A 25,560-nucleotide genomic window follows, 5' to 3' on the forward strand; every position below is an offset into this window, starting at 1 on the left:
ACATGTGCCTCTGAGGTGGGAGAGGCAAGTTCAGGACACTGATCCACTAGAGACCTCCTGGCTCCATGTAATATCAAATGGTAAAAGCTCTCCCAGAGATCTCCATCTCAACGCTAAGACCCAGCTCCACTCAACGACCAGCAAGCTACAGTGTGGACACCATATGCAAAACAACTAGCAAGACAGGAACACAACCCCACCCATTAGCAGAGAGGCTGCCTAAAATCATAATAAGGTCACAGACACCCCAAGACAGACCACCGGACACAGACCTGCCCACCAGAAAGACAAGATCCAGCCTCATTCACCAGAACACAGGCACCAGTCCTCTCCATCAGGAAGCCTACACAACCCACTGAAACAACCTTAGATACTGGGGGCAGACACCAAAAAGAATGGGAACTACGTACCTGCAGCCTGTGAAAAGGAGACCCCAAACACAGTAAGTTAAGCAAAATGAGAAGACAGAGAAACCCACAGCAGATGAAGGAGCAAGGTAAAAACCCACCAGACCAAACAAATGAAGATGAAATAGGCAGTCTGTCTGAAAAAGAATTCAGAGCAATGATAGTAAACATGATCCAAATCTTGGAAATAGAATGGAGGAAATTCAAAAAACGTTTAACAAGAACTTAGGAGAACTAAAGAGCAAACAAAAAAAGATAAACAACACAATAAATGAAATGAAAAATTCTCTAGAAGGAATCAATAGCAGAATAACAGGCAGAAGAGCAGATAAGTGACCTGAAAGACAGAAGAGAGGAAATAACTACTGCAGAGCAGAATAAAGAAAAAAGAATGAAAAGAATTGAGGACAGTCTTAAAGACTTCCGGGACAACGTTAAACGCAGGAACATCAGAATTATAGGGGTCCCAGAGGAAGAAGAGAGAAAGGAAGGGACTGAGAAAATATTTGAAGAGATTATAGTTGAAAACTTCCCTAATATGGGAAAGGAAATAGTCAATCAAGTACAGGAAGTGCAGAGAGTCCCATAAAGGATAAATCCAAGGAGAAACACACCAAGACACATATTAAACAAACTATCAAAAATTAAGTAGAAAGAAAAAATATTAAAAGCAGCAAGGGAAAAACAACAAACAACATACAAGAGAATCTCCATAAGGTTAACAGCTGATCTTTCAGCAGAAACTCTGCAAGGCAGAAGGGAGTGGCAGGACATATTTAAAGTGATGAAAGGGAAAAACCTACAACCAAGATTACTCTACCCAGCAAGGATCTCATTCAGATTTGATGGAGAAATTAGAACCTTTACAGACAAGCAAATGCTAAGACAATTCAGCACCACCAAACCAGCTTTACAACAAATGCTAAAGGAACTTCTCTAGGCAGGAAATACAAGAGAAGGAAATGACCTACAATAACAAACCCAAAACAATTAAGGAAATAGAAATAGGAACATACATATTGATAATTACCTTAAATGTAAATGGATTAAATGCTAAAACCCAAAGACATAGACTGGCTGAATGGATACAAAAACAAGACCCATATATATGCAGTCTAAAGACACACACTTCAGACCTAGGGACACATACAGACTGAAAGTGAGGGGGTGGAAAAAGATATTCTATGCAAATGGAAATCAAAAGAAAGCTGGACTAGCAATTCTCATATCAGACAAAATAGACTTTAAAATAAAGACTATTAGAAGAGACAAAGAAGGACACTACATAATGATCAAGGGAGCAATCCAAGAAGAAGACATAACAATTGTAAATATTTATGCACACCACATAGGAGCACCTCAATACATAAGGCAAACGCTAACAGCCATAAAAGGGGAAATTGACATAACAGAATCACAGTAGGGGATTTTAACATCCCACTTTCACCAATGGACAGATAATGCAAAATGAAAATAAAAAAGGAAACACAAGCTTTAAATGATACATTAAACAAGATGGACTTAATTGATATTTATAAGACATTCCATCCAAAAACAACAGAGTATGGGCTTCCCTGGTGGCGCAGTGGTTAAGAATCCGCCTGCCAATGCAGGGGACATGGGTGCGAGCCCTGGTCCAGGAAGATCCAACATGCCATAGAGCAACTAAGCCTGTGCACCACAACTACTGAAGCCTGCATACTTAAAGTCTGTGCTCTGCAATAAGAGAAGCCACCACAATGAGAAGCCTGCACATCGCAATGAAGAGTAGCCCCCACTAGCCGCAACAAAAGAAAGCCTGTGCGCAGCAATGAAGACCCAACACAGCCAAAAACAAAAACAAAAACAAAAACAAAAAACAAACAAAACAACAGAACACACTTACTTCTCAAGTGCTCATGGAACATTCTCCAGGACAGAACATATCTTGGGTCACAAATCAAGCCTCGGTAAATTTAAGAAAACTGAAATCGTATCAAGTATCTTTTCTGGCCACAATGCTATGAGACTAGATATCAATTACAGGAAAAAATCTGTAAAAAATACAAACACATGGAGGCTAAACAATACACTACTGAATAACAAAGAGATCACTGAAGAAATGGAAGAGGAAGTCAAAAAATACCTAGAAACAAACGACAATGAAAATACGAAGACTGAAAGCCTATGGGATGTAGCAAAAGCAGTTCTAAGAGAGAAGTTTATAGCAATACAATCCTACCTCAAGAAACAAGAAACATCTCAAATAAACAACCTAATCTTACACCTAAAGCAAGCAGAGAAAGAAGAACAGAAAAACCACAAAGTTAGCAGAAGGAAAGAAATTACAAAGATCAGAGAAGAAATAAATGAGAAAGAAATAAAGGAAACAATAGCAAAGATCAATAAAACTAAAAGCTGGTTCTTTGAGATGGTAAACCATTAGCCAGACTCATCAAGAAAAAAATGGAGACGACTCAAATCAATAGAACTAGAAATGAAATAGGAGAGGTAACAACTGACACTTCAGAAATACAAAGGATCATGAGAGATTACTACAAGCAACTATATGCCAATAAAATGGACAACCTGGAAAAAATGGACAAATTCTTAGAAAAGCACAACCTTCTGAGACTGAACCAGGAAGAAATAGAAAATTTAAACAGGCCAATCACAAGCACTGAAATTGAGACTGTTATTAAAAATCTTCCAACAAACAAAAGCCCAGGACCAGATGGCTTCACAGGCGAATTCTATCAAACATTTAGAGAACAGCTAACACGTATCCTTCTCAAACTCTTCTAAAATATAGCAGATGGAGGAACACTCCCAAACTCATTCTATGAGGCCACCATCACCCTAATACCAAAACCAGAAAAATATGTCACACAGAAAGAAAACTGCCAGCCAATATCACTGATGAGTATAGATGCAAAAATCCTCAACAAAATACTAGCAAACAGAATCCAACAGCACATTAAAAGGATCATATACTGTGATCAAGTGGGGTTTATCCCAGGAATGCAAGGATTCTTCAATATACGCAAATCAGTCAATGTGATATACCATGTTAACAAACTGAAGGATAAAAACTGTATGATCATCTCAATATGTTCAGAAAAAGCTTTTGACAAAATTCAACACCCATTTATGATAAAAACCCTCCAGAAAGGAGGCATAGAGGGAACTTACCTCAACATAATAAAGGCTATATATGACAAACCCACAGCCAAGATCGTCCTCAAAGGTGAAAAATGGAAACCATTTCCACTAAGATCAGGAACAAGACAAGGTTGCCCACTCTCACCACTATTAGTCAACATAGTTCTGGAAGTTTTATTCACAGCAATCAGAGAAGAAAAAGAAATAAAAGGAATTCAAATTGGAAAAGAAGAGGTAAAACTGTCACTGTTTGCAGATGACATGATACTACACATAGAAAATACTAAAGACTCTACCAGAAAACTACTAGAGCTAATCAATGAATTTGGTAAAGCAGCAGGAAACAAAATTAATGCACACAAATCTCTTGCATTCCTATACACTAATGATGAAAAATCTGAAAGACAAATTAAGGAAACACTCCCCTTTACCATTGCAAGAAAAAGAATAAAATACCTAGGAATAAACCTACCCAAGGAGACAAAAGACCTGTATGTAGAAAACTATAAGACACTGATGAAAGAAATTAAAGATGATACAAACAGATGGAGAGATATACCATGTCCCTGGATTGGAAGGATCAACACTGCGAAAATGACTATACAACCCAAAGCCATTTACAGATTCAATGCAATACCATTCAAATTACCAATGGCATTTTTCACAGAACTAGACCAAAAAATTTTTACAGTTTGTATGGAAACACAAAAGACCCCGAATAGCCAAAGCAATCTTGAGAAAGAAAAACGGGGCTGGAAGAATCAGGCTCCCTCACTTCAGACTATACTACAAAGCTACAGTATTCAAGACAGTATGGTACTGGCAAAAAACAGAAATATAGATCAATGGAACAGGATAGAAAGCCCAGAGATAAGCCCATGCACATATGGTCAGCTTATCTTTGATAACGGAGGCAAGAATATACAATCGAGAAAAGACAGCCTCTTCAATAAGTGGTGCTGAAAAAACTGGAGAGCTACAATGTAAAAGAATGAAATTAGAACACTTCCTAACAGCGTACACGAAAATAAACTCAAAATGGATTAAAGACCTAAATGTAAGGCCAGAGAGTATAAAATTCTTAGAGGAAAACAGAGGCAGAACACTCTATGACATAAATCACAGCAAGATCCTTTTTGACCCACCTCCTAGAGAAATGGAAATAAAAACAAAAATAAACAAATAGGACCTAATGAAACTTAAAAGCTTTTGCACAGCAGAGGAAACCATAAACAAGACGAAAAGACAGCCCTCAGAATGGGAGAAAATATTTGCAAAACAGGAAACTGACAAAGGATTAATGTCCAAATTTACAAGCAGCTTATGCAGCTCAATATCAAAAAACAGACAACCGAATCCAAAAATGGGTAGAAGACTTAAATAGACATTTCTCCAGAGAAGATGTACAGATTGCCAACAAACAGATGAAAGGATGCTCAACATCACTAATCATTAGAGAAATGCAAATCAAAACTACAATGAGGTATCCTCTCACACCAGTCAGAATGGCCATCATCAAAAAATCTACAAAAAGTAAACGATGGAGAGGGTGTGGAGAAAAGGGAACACTCTTGCACTGTTGGTGGGAATGTAAATTGATACAGCCACTATGGAGATCAGTATGGAGGTTCCTTGAAAAACTAAAAATAGAACTACCATACAACCCAGCAATCCCACTACTGGGCATATACCCTGAGAAAACCATAATTCAAAAAGAGTCATGTACCACAATGTTCACTGCAGCTCTACTTACAATAGCCAGGACATGGAAGCACCCTAAGTGTCCATTGACAGAGGAATGGATAAAGAAGATGTGGCACATATATACAATAGAATATTACTCAGCCGTAAAAAGAAACGAAATTGAGTTATTTGTAGTGAGGTGGATGGACCTCAAATCTGTCATACAGAGTGAAGTAAGTCAGAAAGAGAAAAACAGATTCCGTATGCTAACACATACATATGGAATGTAAAAAAAAAAAAAAAAAGTCATGAAGAACCTAGGGGCAGGACAGGAATAAAGATGCAGATGTAGAGAATGGACCTGAGGACATGGGGAGGGGGAAGTGTAAGCTGGGACGAAGTGAGGGAGTTGCATGAGCTTATTTACAGTACCAAATGTAAAACAGATAGCTTGTGGGATGCAGCCGTATAGCACAGGGAGATCAGCTCAGTGTTTTGTGACCACCTAGAGGGGTGGGATAGGGAGGGTGGGAGAGAGACGCAAGAGGGAGGAGATATGGTGATATATGTATATGTATAGCTGATTCACTCTGTTATAAAGCAGAAACTAATACACCATTGTAAAGCAATTATACTCCAATAAAGATGTTTAAAAAAAAAAGAATTGCTTTCACACTCATAGGAATTAGTTTCTATTCTTTTACGTTGCATGTCTCTCGTGCACCATCAGCTAATATTTACAGCTCTGTGGACAGGAACGAGAGACCAGTACCAACTGTTGTCACATTTTGCCAGTTCAACCAGAGTAATTGACATCTTTGCATGCACTGTGCACTTCAGCTGACATAGCAAGAGGTTTTCAGCTTACTGAGTTAGTTTGTGAGGTAGGTTTGATCTGAAGAAAAATGCAATTGATAATGGAAATGGTACCCGCCTATATAATAAGGTGCACCTGTTTTGTCCTTAAGTAGAAAATATTAAGTAGAGTTTAACTTTTTTCAGCAGTGACTTGTGGTGATCATCAAGAACCCCAGTATCTGTGGCAAGTTTAACTAATTAGATGGTTATCGCACTAAGTCCTTTTCCTCCCAGGCATACAACCAGACTACATTTCCCAACCTTCCTTGCAATAGGTTGGCCTATGACTGACTTGTGGGCCAAAGTAATATATGCTATTTTCAGCCTTGCCCTAAAACAACTCCTGTGAAATCTGCTGTGCTTGCCTTTCCCTCATTTGTGGCCAGATGCAGAAGATCCAGCCAAGGATTCCAAGGTTCTAGGGGATCACAGAGCCGCTAGACGGTTGAAATCTGGGTCCTTGAGCCACTTTTCAGAGGAGAGCCACCCAATCAGAAATACCTTCTTTGACTTGTACAGGTTAAGAAATAAATAAGCTGGCACTGTGTTAAATCATTCGTTATGGAGTTTGGTTACGTGGGGTTATGTTCTGTTGCATCACACAAAGGTTTCTGAAAGGTTAAGATGCGCTTATTAATTAACCTCCAAACTATTTTGCTTTCTAATTTCCTGTTTCACACACACACACACCCACACACACGCCCTCCCACACACATATGTAGTCAGGCTGTCCCCTTGCTTTATGGAACTGTATCAATGTAAGAACCTTTAGCAGACCCCACTGTGAATTGATCCACCATCACGTAGGAAATCAGTGAATCAGACTTCTTAAGAACTTAAGAAGTTCCATGTTAAGAAAATAGTATATAGGCTCTGAGAGTGGAATTATCATAGAAGTAATACATTTTGCAGGGAGACTAATATTACAGTTAATCTTCCTGTCAGCCTCGTTTCATACTTGTAGTCTCTCAGCTATATGCTGAGTAGTTATCACCACTTGGATGATTTTATATAAAGTGAGCTGTTATTTTCCAAAATCTATATGCCTGTTTTCCTCATGTCTTCATGTATTCCTCCCATAATGTGTAATGATATATTATAAGGAGATATTTCAAATAAACTACAATTATATCTTAACTACCACATGCCAAATATTGATTTAAGATATTATAATATCAAATTCAAAGATATACTTCAAATTATCTTTAATTCTCCCAAAGTATTTTCTGCTTAGTTGTAGACCAGTCACAAAACTGCATTTATCTCATATGATGTGAACAACCAAATTTATTTAGCCATCAGTTCACCTACATCTTTAATTTTGGCAATAAATATTTAACTTGCTCATTACATTTACAAGATAAAACATTTAATTAATTTTCTGAACTGCGGTATAATAATTTTCTACAAAATTTAATATTTGGTGAAAGAAAACTCTCAGAATGGGAGAAAATATTTGCAAATGAATCCTGACAAAGGATTAATTTCTAAAATATACAAGCAGCTCATGCAGCTCAATATCAAAAAAACAAACAACCCAATCCAAAAATGGGCAGAAGACCTAAATAGACATCTCTCCAAAGAAGATATACAGATGGCCAACAAACACATGAAAGAATGCTCAACATCACTAATCATTAGAGAAATGCAAATCAATACTACAATGAGGTATCACCTCACACCAGTCAGAATTGCTATCATCAAAAAATCTACAAAAAATAAATGTTGGAGAGGGTGTGGAGAAAAGGTAACCCTTTTGCACTGTTGGTGGGAATGTAAATTGATACAGCTACTATGGAGATCAGTATGGCGGTTCCTTAAAAAACTAAAAATAGAATTACCATATGACCCAGCAATCCCACTACTGGGCATATACCCTGAGAAAACCATAATTCAAAAAGAGTCATGCACCACAATGTTCGTTGCAGCACTATTTACAATAGCCAGGACATGGAAGCAACCTAAATGTCCATCAACAGATGAATGGATAAAGAAGATGTGGCACATATATACGATGGAATATTACTCAGCCATAAAAAGGAACAAAACTGAGTTATTTGTAATGAGATGAATGGACCTAGAGACTGTCATACAGAGTGAAGTAAATCAGAAAGAGAAAAACAAATACCGTATGCTAACGTACATATATGGAATCTTAAAAAACGGTAATGATGAACCTAGTGGTAGGGCAGGAATAAAGATGCAGACATAGGGAACAGACTTGAACACACAGGTTGAAGGGGAAGCTGGGACGAAGTGATAGAGTATCATTGACATATATACACTACGAAATGTAAAACAGATGGCTAGTGGGAAGCTGCTGCATAGCATAGGGAGATCAGCTCAATGCTTTGTGATGACCTAGAGGGGTGGGATAGGGAGTGTAGGAGGGAGGCTCAAGAGGGAGGAGATATGGGGATATATGTATACATATAGCTGATTCACTTTGTTGTACAGCAGAAATTAATGCATCATTGTAAAGCAATTATACTCCAATAAAGATATTAAATAATTAATCTTTGAATTTCAATGAGAAGAATATTTTATTACCAGAATAAAAATCCTTCATTAAAATTGTACAAGGAAAAAGCTTGGCAACTTAGAAGACTATTCCTGTTTGCCTTTAGATGGTGTTTACCAGCATTTACTTTTAAATAATATATCTTCTTCTGAAAGTTAGTGTATGCATGGGATTTTATGGACAATTATGTATCGATTTACAGGATGGGGTGACATACACTCAATCCATTCTCATGCCAAAAGCAAATTTGCTGCCATCAATCATCACAGTGTCACTTTCCAGTTCTTAATCTATGACATCATTTTATTGCATAAACACTCTGTGTTGTCCTAGAGTTGGTGGTTCAATTCTGTAGGGCTCTCTTAAACATCCCTCTAAGTGTTTGACAGGCTGCTCTATCTCTAAGAGGTGATGATATGGAAGGTTTGGAAGGAACACCAAATAAAGAGTCAGCATTAGGGGGTCAATGCACATGATGGTTTGTAAGATAGTATGTGCTCACAAACCCCAAACCTTAGCACTCAGAAACTGTGATTGTAAAAATAAATATGTATCAGACTTTTACAGATAATACACACATATAAACATCTATCAAAGGTAAGCATAAATGCATATTAACAATATACAGATGGAGATCATGGGCTCTTTTTCATATACTGAGAATGCCAATCCATGTAACTAGAAGCAAAAAGAGAAAGGCAGAGAGAGAGGGGGAGGGGAGAAGAGAGAGAGAGGGAGAGAGAGAAAATAAGAATTACAATTTTCCATTTTAGAGCAGCTCTATAAAGGTTTTGTAATATCAGCACATCTTTGGAGGTGAGATATCATGTAAAATTCTGGCTGCCAAAGTAAGGTATTGTACTTACAAGGTAATAAAGCTTGGAGTAATAAAATAAAAATGAAAAAATAATGGACTATACATAATAATATGTTAGCAAAAAGTAATTTGGACCAATGTGAATCTTCCAGAGAAGGAAATCAGCAAACAAGAGAAAAGATTAGCCATAATAATCAATTATTGTAGTCAACTTTCTTAAGATTCAATGACAATGAAGGAAAAAATATCATTAACTTTTGTAGGGTAAGAAAGAAGATACAGAAGTGTCTTTCATGAAACATTTCTGGTAACTAAGCCTTAGCAAAACACTAGGAAAAAAAAGCCAAGCAAAATTAGTAAAATATTGCCTTACTCCATGACCACTGAAACTGATGCTAGAAGCAGCTTTATACTTATAGTTGGCAGTCCAACTCAAAATTAAAACAAGTATCTCAGCAGAATCCCAGAATGAAGCAAGGCTCCCTGGTAAACTAAACCAGAAGTGATGTGAGGTCAGACATACTTCACAGCCATACACTCTGATATATCTGCTTAGAATTCTGGTGTAGATCTACAACCCACAAATCTAGACTGGTGGGTTTCGCATAAGACTGGCTATTTCCACTGGAGCCAAAACCCCTTGAACCCCTTTCAGCATCATCCAAAACTTGAACTTCCTCTATTTCTGGATAAGAAACCTGTTCACAAATGAGCTGTGCAATTCAATCACCCTTTTGACTTCAAATGTTTCTTTGCCAAAATTAAACAGTACAACACCAACATTTCCTCTATAATCTTCATCTACGACACAGACTGCTACATCTGTGAAGTGTTTTACAGGCAAGCCAGGGTGTGAAGCTGCTCTTCCATAATACTCAGAAGGAAGAGCATACCATTTTATATTAGACTTGGAAGAATTCTGCATGATTTGTCTGAGTCATAGACCTTTAAAATTCAGGAAGTGGTATGAAGTCAGGACCACATAATCTGGTGCTAGGAAACTAGAGATGGATAGTTATAAGGAAAAAAATGGGATGAGATAGACTTCAGACTATACTACAAAGCTACAGTAATCAAGACAGTATGGTACTGGCACAAAAACAGAAATATAGATCAATGGAACAGGATAGAAAGCCCAGAGATAAACCCACGCATGTACGGTCACCTTATTTTTGATAAAGGAGGCAAGAATATACAATCGAGAAAAGACAGCCTCTTCAATAAGTGGTGCTGGGAAAACTGGACAGTTACATGTAAAAGAATGAAATTAGAACACTCCCTAACACCATACACAAAAATCAACTCAAAATGGATTAAAGACCTAAATGTAAGGCCAGACACTATCAAACTCTTAGAGGAAAATATAGGCAGAACACTCTATGACATAAATCACATCAAGATCCTTTTTGACCCACCTCCTAGAGAAATGGAAATAAAAACAAAAATAAACAAATGGGACCTAATGAAACTTAAAAGCTTTTCCACAGCAAAGGAAATTACACTCCAAAAACGATGTTTAAAAAATAATAATACAAAAATAACGGGATGAGATGTGAAATTATTTTTAAAAAGAGAGCTGGCCAACAGGCTGAAACGTAATGGTAAAATACAGGCACCCAAAGAAGCTATTGGCATTAATTGACAAGCCATGGAGCAAGGGTATAAAAAATAAACAAAAACAAGCTTCACTTACATTGTACTTTTATACATAGGCCTAGCAGTCCTAGCAATAGAGGTAGTACAGAGTATTTCCATGAAAGTTAGTACTTAGGACCAAAATGTGGATTTCATTCACTTGTGCAACGTATCTACTAATTATCTACTATGAACCAGGTACTATGCTGCATACTGAAAGTACAGCAAAGAAGAAAACAGAGCATTCCTGCAATTTTGGAATTTATAATATAATGAGGAGAGGCAGACAATAAAAACCACTCAATATAATGCGAAGTAGTGTAAGTGTTCTGGAAAAATAAAATGCAGGGTAAGGGAGCAGATGAGCTGAGCATACATTTTTTTTCAATAGGCCACTAAGGGAAGATCTCTAATGAGGCGACATGAAAGCAGAACTGAATGAAGTCAGAGAGCAAACCATGCAGCCTTCTTCTGGAAGAGCATTTCAGGTAGAAAACAGAGCAAGTGAAGTGGCCCTGGAGCCAAAGAGCGTCCTTGACAAGTTCAAGGAGATGCAAGGAAGCCAGTGTGGCTAAAGCAGAGTGAGTGATTGAAAGTGGTGCAAGCTGATTTCAGAGAGAAGCCAGGGTCAGGTCACAAAGGATCTTGAATCCTATGATAAGGACCTCTCCTCCTAAGAGTTATGGAATAATGCTGGAGGTTTTTGGTCTTATTTTACATTTGCAAAACATCACTTTGGCTGCTGTCTGGAGAACAGATTACAGGGATCTAAAAGTGGAAGCAGCAGTATATAGAGGAGCCACTGCAGTAGAATGAACAATGGACAGACTTGGCAGTTTGGACTTGGGTGGTAACAGTGATGACTGTGGTAGATGTGGTGCAGCATAAAGTCTAATCCTGGTTCTGTGTCTTTCCATCATATAACCTTGCCTCTTACCTCTTCTCTACCTAGATAAGCTTTCTAAGAACAGATAACACAACAGATAAGATAAGTGTTTGATTCCTCACACCACCTTGTCTGCTCAGACAAGGATAAGATAAATGGATAGATGGATGGATAAAAGAATGTAAAGGTTGTATCCAGTTCTTTCGCCATCTCTATTCCTTCATTTTCTCCTCAGTTTGGCTGAGAATAGACCGGGTCATCAATCAAACTGATAGAGGACATGTTTAACATTGGACATTGTCTAAAAGTTTGCTGGTGTACAGCTTCCCATGGGGAAAAGCCACTGCTGTGTCTTAAAAGACCTAATTTTCTGCATTAAAATAAAAAGCCCTGTGTAGATCAATAAATTTTTTATTAAGAATTGTCTATAAAATATAAACAATTTTATCCCATATACATAGCTCATAAAAAACACTCATAAATAATCAGTTTCATGTATTTCTCAGGTTATAACTTATATATTGCAAAATCATTGCTTATAGCTTTTTCTTAAAAGACTTAAATCTTTATGGGTTTCATTTCTTTTAGTTTCCTGTACATTTTCTCATTACTTATTTAAATGTAACCTGTAGTTGAGATTCTTCCCTTAGTGGCCTATTGAAAAAAATGTATGCTCAGCTCATCTGCTCCCTTACCCTGCATTTTATTTTTCCAGAACACTTACACTACTTCGCATTATATTGAGTGGTTTTTATTGTCTGCCTCTCCTCACTATATTATAAATTCCAAAATTGCAGGAATGTTCTGTTTTCTTCTTTGCTGTACTTTCAGTATGCAGCATAGTACCTGGTTCATAGTAGATAATCAGTAGATATGTTGCACAAGTGAATGAAATCCACATTTTGGTCCTAAGGGAAGATCTCTAATGAGGCGACATGAAAGCAGAACTGAATGAAGTCAGAGAGCAAACCATGCAGCCTTCTTCTGGAAGAGCATTTCAGGTAGAAAACATAGCAAGTGAAGTGGCACTGGAGCCAAAGAGTGTCCTTGACAAGTTCAAGGAGATGCAAGGAAGCCAGTGTGGCTAAAGCAGAGTGAGTGATTGAGAGTGGTGAGAGCTGATTTCAGAGAGAAGCCAGGGTCGGGTCACATAGGATCTTGATCTCTACGACTAGAGAGGAGAGATCCAACATAAGGAGAAAAAAAAAAAGTCAAACAAATGGAACAGAATCAATAATAAGATACATAATTAAAGAGAACAATTTTTAGTCAGAGAGAGAGGAAAGCAAGTATGAAGTTAAGAAATTCTCTACTAGTGAAGAGTTACTCACATCTAGGTACTAATGAATAGACACATCTGCCAAAATGTTTGAAAGACAAAATAAAGGAAAAAAATCTTTTAGGCTTATAAACAGAAAAGCAAGTATATAAAATTATTTAAAGCAGGCTGACCTGTGATCCTTCCATTCCCTAGAGGCTATGGGATAACTAAACAACATCTACAGAGTTGTGAGAGGAAAATTTGCAGTGGACCAAAGAAATTTATATACAGATTTGTTTTTGACATGAAGGCAAAGAACATACAGCTGAACTGGCTCTACTAATCAACATGCAAAGATATGGAGGGATTGGTTCCTTCTTTCATAAAGCATGTAGATAAACCATAAAAGTGATACATCTTATCATGAATCATTTTTCGTTACAGAAATAAATCTATTTACTGGACACAAGGAGTTCTTTTGTTCTAGCCTCTCTCCCCCTCAGGCCAGACTTGTACCAGATTCAGAAATCTAATTAAATAGGAAGTACAATTTTTATTAAAGGATAAAACAGCCACCATCTATGCCAAGAAAAATGACTGAATGAAAAGATCCAAAAGGTTATTATGGGTACCTCTGGATAACTCTTCTCCCCTATGTACTTGTATTTAAATAAGAATGATTTTTCATGTTTATTCTGGAAATGAAGATACATACTCACTGAAAAAAATTCAAACAATACAGAAAAGTTCAAAGAAAAATACCGATTACCATAAATCCCATGATTCACAGATATGTTGTTAAACTATGCCAGATTACCCTTCAGGATATCACTGTATGAATTTATGTATCTAAAATATATGTGTGCTTCAGGATATCACTGTATGAATTTATGTATCTAAAATATATGTGTGCATACAATTTGTATAAATGTTTTATGTTCTATAACCCACTCCTTTCACTCAACAGTTTTCCATGCCAATAAAATTAATGTCATCATTTAGTATGGTTTTTAAAAACTATGCTTTGTGTATTCTTGGGCATACACTTCTACATATTTCTGTTATATTCTCCAGATCTGTCTGAGCTTAGAGAATAAAAGATCTTTTTATTACATCATATGACTTCATCAAGGGGGTTGATACACAAAAAAATGAGTTTCAGATGGATTGTAGGTCTAAGATAGAAAGGTAAACAACAAAGCTTTTAGAAGAAAACATAAGAGATTATTTTCATAATCTTGGGTAGGCAAAGATTAATTAAAGAGGACAAAAACAGTACTACTAATAAAGGAGGTTATTGATAAATCGCACTGTTTAAATTTAGAACCTCTATTTTTCAAAAGAAATCATTAAATGGCATGTTAAAATGGCCATACTACCCAAAGCAATCTACAGGTTTAATACAATCCCTATCAAAATACCATGACATTTTCCACAGAACTAGAACAAATAATCCTAAATTCATATGAAAACACAAAAGACTCAGAATAGCCAAAGCAATCTTGAGAAAAAAAGAACAAAGCTGGACGTATCACACTTTCAGACTTCAGAAGATACTACAAAACTACAGTAATCTAAACAGCCTGGTACTGGCACAAAAACAGACACACAGATCAGTGGAACAGGATACAAAGCCCAGAAATAAGCCCACACACCTATGGTCAATTAATCTACAACAAAGGAGGCAAGAATATATTATGGAGAAAGGACAGTCTCTTTAACAAGTGGTGCTGGGAAAACTGGACAGCTACGTGTAAAACAGTGAGATTAGAACATTTCCTCACACCATAAAGAAAAATAAACTCAAAATGGATTTTAAAAATTAAAAAATAAAAACAAGCAAAAGGCAAACAAACAAAAATAAAGAAAATAAGTAGAATATTTCTATAAAAAGAAGACGAGAAACCATAAAGCTCCTAGAAGAGAACATAGGCAGAACACACTTTGACATAAATTGTAGCAATATTTTATTGGCTCTGTCTTCTAAGGCAAAAGAAATAAAAGCAAAGATACATAAATGGGACCTAAGTAAACTTAAAGCTTTTGCACAGCAAGGGGAACCACTGACAAAAATGAAAAAAATCTACTGAATGGGAGAAAATATTTGCTAATGATATGACTAACAAGGGGTTGATATACAAAATATATAAAAAGCTCATACAACTCAACATCAAAACAAAACAACAAAAAAACACCAAACAACACAATCAAAAAATGGGTAGAAGACCTGAATAGACATTTTTCAAAGGAGACATAACAACACAATCAAAAAATGGGTAGAAGACCTGAATAGACATTTTTCAAAGGAGACATACAGATAGCCAACAGGCACATGAAAACCTGCTCAACTATGCTAATTATTATAGAAATGCAAATAAAAACAAGGTACCACGTCACAGCTGTCAGAATGGCTATCATCAAAAAGTCTACAAATAAAAAATGTTGGTGAGGATGTCGAGAAAAGGGAACCCTTGTACATTGTTGGTGGGAATGTAAATTAGTGCAGCCACTATGGAAAACAGTATGAAGGTTCCTCAAAAAACTAAAAGTAGAACTACCATATGATCCAGCAATCCCACTCCTGGGCACATATTCAGAAAAGATGAAAACTCTAATTCAGAAAGATACATGCACCCCATGTTCTTAGCAGCATTTTTACAATAGCCAAGACATAGAAGCAACCCAAGTGTCCATCAAAAGACAAACAGATAAAGAAGATGTGGTATATATATACAATATAATATTTCTCAGCTATAAAAAGAATGGAATTCTGCTACTTGCAGCAACATAGATGAACCTAGAAAATACTATGCTTAGTAAAATAAGTCACATACACGTGGAATCTAAAAAAATAACACAAGTGAATGTATATGCAAAACAGAAAAAGACTCACAAATTTAGAAAACAAACTAGTGGTTACCCAAAGGAAGAGGGAAGGGGGGAGAGGCATATCAGAGGTATGGGATTAAGAGATACAAGCTACTATAAAATAGATAAGCAACAAGGATATATTGTATAGCACAGGGAATTATAGCCATTATCTTGTAATAACTTTTAATGAAGTATAATCCGTGAAAATACTGAATCACTAAGCTGTACACCTGAAACTAACATAATATTGTAAATCAACTATACATCAATAAAGAAAAGACATTATTAAGAGAGTAAAAAAGCAAGTCATAGACTGAGAAAATATTTGCAATACAAATATTCAACAAAAGGCTAATATCTACAATATATAAAGAGCTTAAGATTTTTAAGAAAATGTCAGAAAGCTCAATTTAAAAAATGGACAAAAGATTGAAAAGGTGGTTCACAAAAGAAATAGCCAAATGGCCAAAAACCTTATGAAAAAGTATTTCACTGTCTTAGTCATCGGGAAAGCAGAAATTAAACTACAATTTTAATTATCATTACACGCCTATCAAAATGGCTAGAATGAAAAAGACAGGCAATAGCAAGTTGGTAGAGATGTGGAGCAATTGGAACTTGTATACACTGTTGATGGGCGAGGTAACTGGTATAATCACTTTGGAAAACTAGTTTGTAATATCTACTAAACTGAACATATGCATCTCTATGACTTAGTAAGTCCACTCCTTGGGTATATCCATGACAGATATGTGTACATATATATCCACTGAAACGTGTATAAGAACATTCATAGCACCACTTTAATAGTCTAAAATTGGAAACTACCCAAATATACAATAGTAAAATGAATAAATGAATAGTGGCATATTTGTACATTGGAACATAATACTGTAATGAGAATGAACAGACCATGTGGGTAATATCTCAAAAAAATAATGTTCAATGAAAGAAACCCAGCACAAAATAGAATGTATTCTATGGTTTGATGTAAATGAAGCTCCACAACAGGCAAAAGTATTGTATCGTGTTAGAAGTCAAAATAGTGAGTAACTTTATCAGAGGGATTAGGTAGTGACTGGAAAGGAACATGATGGGGACTTCTGAGGTTCTGTTAACAGGTAAGTGCACTGTGTAAAAATCTATCCAGCTGGACACCTATTATTTGCACAATTTCTCTATGCATGCTATAGTTCAATAAAATGTGTATTCAGGAAAAATATACCTCATCCTTTAGGCAATGGTCATCGATTGAAGGTACTTCATGTACTAGAGGATTTATGAACATATAAATTACATGATGTCAACTGCACTATATCTAGGCCAACACTTTTCAGAATAGACAGAGTATGAAAAATACAGCATTGGTATTTTTCCCCCTCTTTATTGAACTTACCATCAATAAAATTCCCACCTGAAAGTTAAAAATACTAGTCAAATATTTTGTTTACATTTGCAATACTACCTTTATATAATCAATCGCTCATAGTCATTTACCTAAATTTTTCATTGCGTCAGCTAACAAATTTTACTCTTTATGTGAAAATTAAGACAAAGAGAATCAATATATGTAGGGAACTATTTAAGCACAGACTTATTCTTTTCTCTTTCCCTTTTTATTTATTCATACTACATTGTAACTTAACTCAATTCAACAAGTATTATTGATTGTTTGTGATGTGCAAGTTACATATTGTGCTATGGAAATACAAAAGAAGCCTAGGATATAATCCCCACATTTAAGCAAAAGTACAGAAAAACTCATGTCTTTGGGGTTAGATGGATGCAGTGGAGGAAAGATTTGAGACAGCAAGGGAAACAGAGACATGAATCTTTGTCTTGAATCCATCACTCACTGCCCTTGTCAACTTGGGCAAACCATTTTACTCCTAGAAGGCTCAGTTTCCTCTTGTGTAAAATGGGATTGTAACTCTATCCCCCTTTCAGGTTGTTTTGTGAAAAATCAGTGAGATAACACTGTATAAATGTGCCATCACTGAAATATACTTTATAAATGGCAGTAATTGTAACAATTAATTGTAGTTGTAACAAGAACTACCATATTAAAAGACTATTACAGTAACTTGGTTAAAAAGGATTAGACACAGAAAATGACATTGTTTAGCCAATTTTTCATCTCTATTATTCAGAAATAGTGAATTGTACAATATGTTATTTTGATATAATGTAAAAAATAACAGAAGGTGGGCTTCCCCGGTGGCGCGGTGGTTAAGAATCCGCCTGCCAATGCAGGAGACACAGGTTCGAGCCCTGGTCTGGGAAGATCCCACATGCCGTGGAGCGGCTAAGCCCGTGTGCCACAACTGCTGAGCCTGTGCTCTGGAGCCCGTGGGCCACAACTAATGAGCCTGCGTGCCTGGAGCCCGTGCTCTGCAGCAAGAGAAGCCACCGCAATAAGCCCACGCACCACAATGAAGAGTGGCCCCTGCTCGCCACAGCTAGAGAAACCCCACACACAGCAACGAAGACCCAATTCAGCCAAAAATACAAAACAAATAAATTTTTTAAATTACAGAAAGTTGCAAGACTAGTACAATGATCTCCCATATATTCTTTATGCAGACTCAACAATGGTCAATATTTTGCCAAATTTGCATTATGTCTCTATTTCATATAAATTTAATATATATACACATACATATCTAGATGTATAAAAATATATAATTATTTTTATGAAATATGGTAAGGAAATATCCATTGATTTCTATGTTCTTGAATGTTTATATGTATTGAATTTTGTCAAATGCTTTTTCAGCATCCATGGAGACTTATCATCTGCTTTTTCTTCTTATGCCTATTAATATGTTATATGATATTAGTGGATTTCCCAATAATAAACTAGCCTTTTGTCTTAGTCTGTTTGGGCTGCTATAACCAAATGCCATAGACTAGGTGGCTTATAAGCAACAAACATTTATTTCTCACAGTTGTACATCTAGGAAGTCCAAGGTCAAGCCTCCAGCATGGTCATGTTCTGGTGGAGGCCCTTTCGGTCTTGCAGAATGTGACTTCTTTTATCTTCACAGTGTGGAAGGGGCTTGGGAGTTTTCTGCGGCTTTTTAAAAAAAGGTCCTAATCACTTTATGACTAGAGACCCTGAAGATATCTCCGTTATCTTTAAGATCCAATAATTTTACCAGGATCTGTTTCAAAGTTGACAATTCCAAGTTGATTTTCTAGTATTAAGTCGGCCTTGTCAATTTGTACCTGGAAGTCTTTTATTTCTATAAAATTTTCTTTTATTACAGTTTTAAACATAAATTCTATTGCTTTCTTTTTTTTTTTTCCTTCTCCAGGGACTCTACTTCCACATACTAGATTTTCTTTACCTATCTTCCTTCCATTTCAACAACTGTCTCTGACTCTCTTTACTTCTTTGGAAACTCCAATGACACATATAAGAAGTTATCACTTGCTAGTATGAATCCATGCTGACCTCTCACTCAGCTCGGGAGTCATACTAATGATTCCTTGTATTTTCTTATTAACTCTTACTCTAATCAAGCTATAATGCTGAGACTCCCCCCTTTTTTTTATCATGTTAACCCTAGTGTTTATATCAGTGTTTGAAAAAAGTAGGAGCTCAAAAAACTTTGAATAAATGAATTGGAATTAATCATTCAAGGGCTAAAAGGATTGGCTAAATAACTATGGAGACCACTACATATAAATAATTATCTTCTGATGTATTCTTGGTGACTGAATATGTATATATATAGGATAATTTGAGGATGAGTGGAGTCAAGACATAGTACAGTTTATTTGAAATCTGGGAATTTACCCTGTTTTCTTCACTGTCTCATTAGTTATCATTCATTTTTTTGGTTCATTTATTGCTTCTTTCAAGCTGAAGTACCTCACAGACTTATTCCAAAAGCAGATAACAATAGCATCAATACATATTGCATGACACTGAATGCTGCTACCAGATAAGTATTATCAATTTAATATACAGAAAAATTCTAGGGATTGGCGGGGAGGGGGCGGGGTGTGGCCAGACCAGGTCTGGGGGCTCCACATGCTGCATCTGCCCCCAGGCGTGCCCGCCGCCGCTGCCCTTGCTGTGGAGCCATGAGGAGCCCTGTGGAGCCGAGCTCACGAGCTAACCCGAGCCAGTGGCTTGGAGCCAGCCAACAGGCATCCCAGAGGCAGCAGCGCAGGGAGGGGCCTGACACACATACTTGGCCCCGCAGGGGGTGCGGCGTTGGTGGCTCCGGCCCTTGGACGAGGGACTGGTGGCCCAGGACCCCGTGTCTACTTTCAGAGCCGCCCTGGGGCTGCAGGTGAGGGCCCAGGTGGCACAGACGATGAGGGACCAGTGAGGCGCCAAGGGAAGGTCACAGTCAAGTACAACCTCAAGGAGCTACAGAAGCGCCTCAACCTGGAGAAGTGGATCCTGGAGCAGCTCACTCACCTCTACAACTGCCAGGAAGAGGAGATCCTGGAGCTGGAGATTGATGTGGATGAACTCCTGGACATGGAGAGTGATGACACCCAAGCTGCCAGGGTCAAGGAGCTGCTGGTTGACTGTTACAAACCCACTGAGGCCTTCATCTCTGGCCTGCTGAGCAAGATCTGGGGCATGCAGAAGCTGAGCACACCCCAGAAGAAGTAAGGGTCCTCAACCCAGGTGAACGATGGCTCCCACAGGACAATTGCTGACCCCCAACCTTGTAGCAACAGCAATACCAGGGGAGCCCTGTGGCCAGGCCTGGTGCCATGAGCAGGGCTCCCCATGCCCCTGGCCCAGGGCTCTCTTCCTTGCTCCCTCAGTTTTCCATTTTGGGGGTTTTATTATTATTAAACTGATGGGACTTTTTGTGCTTTTATATTGACTGTGGTGAAGGCCCTTTAACAGAGCTAGGATATGCCTTTGGTGCAGTTAAAAAAAAATTCTACTGTATATATAGCAAATCAGCTTCCATTATCCTTGGAGTTAGACAATAAATGAAAATTTTAGTGAAGCATGTTATTAGAGAAGTTTTAAGATATAGAGAAAATCAATGTGTGAAGACCTCTGAAATTGTTTATCCTTTAAAAGCACTCCATTTGTGAGTTTTTAATACCTTTTCAACAGTCAGGAAAATAGTGAATAAAGTTGCATTTCTCTTAGTGTTACATTAATTTAACTCTCATTTTCTACCAAAAAATCCAACAAATTTATCTGAAGCAGTACTGCCTATGTATGTGTGGAGTTGCTGTTGAGAACCTAAGCTATTCAAATTAAGTCAAATAAAAGGTTTTTAAACTTAAGATCTGTCTTTTTCCTTGTACTAACTACAGCCACTATAAAGTTTAAAAAATATTTAACTCATATACAATACATTTTGGTCCTTTAGAAGAATCAATTAAATCCAAATAAACAATATATCAATCTGATGCTTTATCTACACAGTCAATTGATTACTAAATATATACTAATTGTAATGTTTATTTTTAAGAATGGGAAGATTTATTAATACTTCACTAAAATATCAATATAAAATAATTGGACCTGCCTCTGCAGCAGACCCTCCAACACTAACACAAGACAGGTCTTTGTTTCCCCTGGCTGCTTTCACTAAGGCATGACCCACAGGAGTCTCCTCTGAATGTCCAGAGATAGCCTCATCCACCAGAGGGCAGACAGCAGAAGCAAAAAGAACTACAATCCTGCAGCCTGTGGAAAGAAAACCACATTCACAGAAAGACAGACAAAATGAAAAGGCAGAGGACTATGTACCAGATGAAGGGACAAGATAAAACACCAGAAAAACAACTAAATGAAATGGAGATAGGTAACCTTCCAGAAAGAGAATTCAGAATAATGATAGTGAAGATGATCCAGGACCTTGGAAAAAAAAACGGAGGCAAAGATCAAGAAGATGCAAGAAATGTTTAACAAAGACCTAGAAGAATTAAAGAACAAACAAACAGAGATGAACAATAAAATAACTGAAATGGAAAATACACTAGAAGGAATCAATAGCAGAATAACTGAGGCAGAAGAACGGATAAGTGACCTGGAAGACAGAATGGTGGAAATCACTAGCAGAGAACAGAATAAAGAAAAAAGAATGAAAGAAATGAGGACACCCTAAGAGACCTCTGGGACAACATTAAACGAACCAACATTTGCATCATAGGGGTCCCAGAAGGAGAACAGGGAAAGGACCTGATAAAATATTTGAAGAGATTATAGTCGAAAACTTCCCTAACATGGGAAAGTAAACAGCCACCCAAGTCAAGGAAGGGCAGAGTCCCAGCCAGGATAAACCCAAGGAGAAACATGCCGAGACACACAGTAATCAAATTGACAAGAATTAAAGACAAAGTAAAATTATTAAAAGCGAAAAGCGAACAACAACAAACAAAATACAAGGGAACTCCCATAAGTTAACAGCTGATTTCTCAGCAGAAACTCTACAAGCCAGAAGGGAGTGGCATGATATACTTAAAGTGATGAAAGGGAAGAATCTACAACCAAGATTACTCTACCCAGCAAGGATCTCATTCAGATTCAATGGAGAAGTCAAAAGCTTTACAGACAAGCAAAGCTAAGAGATTTCAGCACCACCAAACCAGCTTTACAACAAATGCTAAAGGAACTTCTCTAAATGGGAAACACAAGAGAACAAAAGGACCTAAAAAAACAACCCAAAACAATTAAGAAAATGGTAATAGGAACATACATATTGATAATTAAATGTGAATGGACTAAATGCTCCAACCAAAAGACACAGGCTCACTGAATGGATACAAAAACAAGACCCATACATATGCTGTCTACAAGAGACCCACTTCAGACCTATGGGCACATACAGACTGAAAGTGAGGGGATGGAAAAAGATATTCCATGAAAACGGAAAGCAAAAGTAAGCTGGAGTAGCAATACTCATTATCAGATAAAATAGACCTTAAAATAAAGAATGTTACAAGAGACAAGGAAGAACACTCCATAATGATCAAGGGATTAATCCATAAAGAAGATACAATAATTATAAATATATATGCACCCAACATAGGAGCACCTCAATACATAAGGCAACTGCTAACAGCTATAAAAGAGGAAATCGACAGTAACACAATAATAGTGGGGGATTTTAACACCTCACTTACACCAATGGACAGATCATCCAGACAGAGAATTAATAAGGAAACACAAGCTTTAAATGACACAATAGACCAGATAGATTTAATTGATATTTATAGGACATTCCATCCGAAAACAGCAGATTACACTTTCTTCTCAAGTGAACACGGAACAGTCTCCAGGACAGATCACATATTGGGTCACAAATCAAGCCTCGGTAAATTTAAGAAAACTGAAATCATATCAAGCATCTTTTCTGACCACAACTCTATGAGATTAGAAATGTATTACAGGGAAAAGAAAACGTGAAAAACATAAACACATACAGGCTAAACAATATGTTACTAAATAACTAAGAGATCACTGACGAAATCACAGAGGAAATCAAAAAATACCTAGAAACAAATGACAATGAAAACATGATGATCCAAAACCTATGGGATGCAGCAAAAGCAGTTCTAAGAGGGAAGTTTATAGCAATACAATCCTACCTCAAGAAACAAGAAAAATCTCAAATAAGCAATCTAACCTTACACCTAAAGGAGCTAGAGAAAGAAGAACAAACAAAACGCAAAGTTAGAAGAAGGAAAGAAATCATAAAGATCAGAGCAGAAATAAATGAAATAGAAACAAAGAAAACAATAGCAAAGATCAATAAAATTAAAAGCTGCTTCTTTGAGAAGATAAACAAAATTGATAAACCTTTAGCCAGACTCATCAAGAAAAAGAGGCAGAGGACTCAAAGCAATAAAATTAGGAATGAAAAAGGAGAAGTTACAACGGACACTGCAGTAAAAAGCATCATAAGAGACTACTACAAGCAACTCTATGCCAATAAAATAGACAACCTGGAAGAAACGGAGAAATTCATAAAAAGGTACAACCTTCCAAGACTGAACCAAGAAGAAATAGAAAATATGAACAGATCAATCACAAGTAATGAAATAGAAACTGTGATTTAAAATCTTCCAACAAACAAAAGTCCAGGACCAGATGGCTTCACAGGTGAATTCTATCAAACATTTAGAGAAGAGCTAACACCCATCCTTCTCAAACTTTTCCAAAAAATTGCAGAGGAAGGAACACTCCCAAACTCATTCTATGAGGCCACCAGACACCAAAACCAGACAAAGATACTACAAAAAAAGAAAATTACAGACCACTATCACTGGTAAATATAGATGCAAAAATCCTCAACAAAATACTAGCAAACAGAATCTAACAAACATTAAAAGGATCATACACCATGATCAAGTGGGATTTATCCAAGGGATGCAAGGATTCTTCAGTATATGCAAATCAATCAATGTGATAATCCATATTAACAAACTGAAGAATAAATCCATATGATCATCTCAATAGATGCAGAAAAGACTTTTGACAAAATTCAACACCCATTTATGATGAAAACTCTCCAGAAAATGGGCATAGAGGGAAACTACTTAAAATAATAAAGTCCATATATGACAAACCCACAGCAAACATCATTCTCAATGGTTAAAAACTGAAGGCATTCCTCTAAGATCAGGAACAAGACAAGGATGTCCACTCTCACCACTATTACTCCACATAGTTTTGGAAGTCCTAGACACAGCAATCAGAGAAGAAATAGAAATAAAAGGAATACAAATTGTAAAAGAAGAGGTAAAACTGTCACTGCTTGCAGATGACATGACAGTATACATAGAGAATCCTAAAGACGCTACCAGAAAACTACTAGAGCTAATCAATGAATTTGGTAAAGTAGCAGGAAACAAAATTAATGCACAGAACTCTCCTGTATTCCTATACACTAATGATGAAAAATCTGAAAGAGAAATTAAGGAAACACTCCCATTTACCATTGCAACAAAAAGAATAAAATACCTAAGAATAAACCTACTAAGGAGACAAAAGACCTGTATGCAGAAAACTATAAGACACTGATGAAAGAAATTAAAGATGATACAAACACATGGAGAGATATACCATGTTCTTGGATTGGAAGACTCAACATTGTGAAAATGACTATAGTACCCAAAGCAATCTACAGATTCAATGCAATCCCTATCAAATGATCAATGACATTTTTTACGGAACTAGAACAAATTCATCTTAAAATTTGTATGGAGACACAAAAGAGCCCGAATAGCAAAAGCAATCTTGAGAAAGAAAAACAGAGCTGGAGGAATCAGGCTCCCTGACTTCGACTATACTACAAAGCTACAGTAATCAAGACAGTATGGTACTGGCACAAAAACAGAAATATAGATCAATGGAACAGCATAGAAAGCCCAGAGATAAACCCACGCATGTACGGTCACCTTATCTTTGATAAAGGAGGCAAGGATAAACAATGGAGAAAAGACTGCCTCTTCTATATGTGGTGCTGGGAAAACTGGACAGTT

General features: G+C 36.8%; 2 protein-coding genes across 3 annotated transcripts in view; one reads left to right on the forward strand and one right to left on the reverse strand.

The window, feature by feature from the left end:
* The window catches only part of UNC13C (unc-13 homolog C), a 596,809-nt gene that overhangs the window by 132,273 nt on the left and 438,976 nt on the right, over window positions 1–25,560 (reverse strand). The window lies entirely within an intron of this gene.
* LOC132360810 (protein phosphatase 1 regulatory subunit 14B-like) lies at window positions 11,485–20,744 on the forward strand. Its single transcript, XM_059915897.1, has 2 exons — window positions 11,485–11,627; window positions 20,218–20,744. The coding sequence occupies exons 1-2, from the start codon at window positions 11,485–11,487 to the stop codon at window positions 20,714–20,716; spliced, it is 642 nt and encodes a 213-aa protein (XP_059771880.1). The 3' UTR covers window positions 20,717–20,744.

Source organism: Balaenoptera ricei, chromosome 2, assembly GCF_028023285.1.
Source record: "Balaenoptera ricei isolate mBalRic1 chromosome 2, mBalRic1.hap2, whole genome shotgun sequence".
NCBI classification, from domain to species: domain Eukaryota; kingdom Metazoa; phylum Chordata; class Mammalia; order Artiodactyla; family Balaenopteridae; genus Balaenoptera; species Balaenoptera ricei.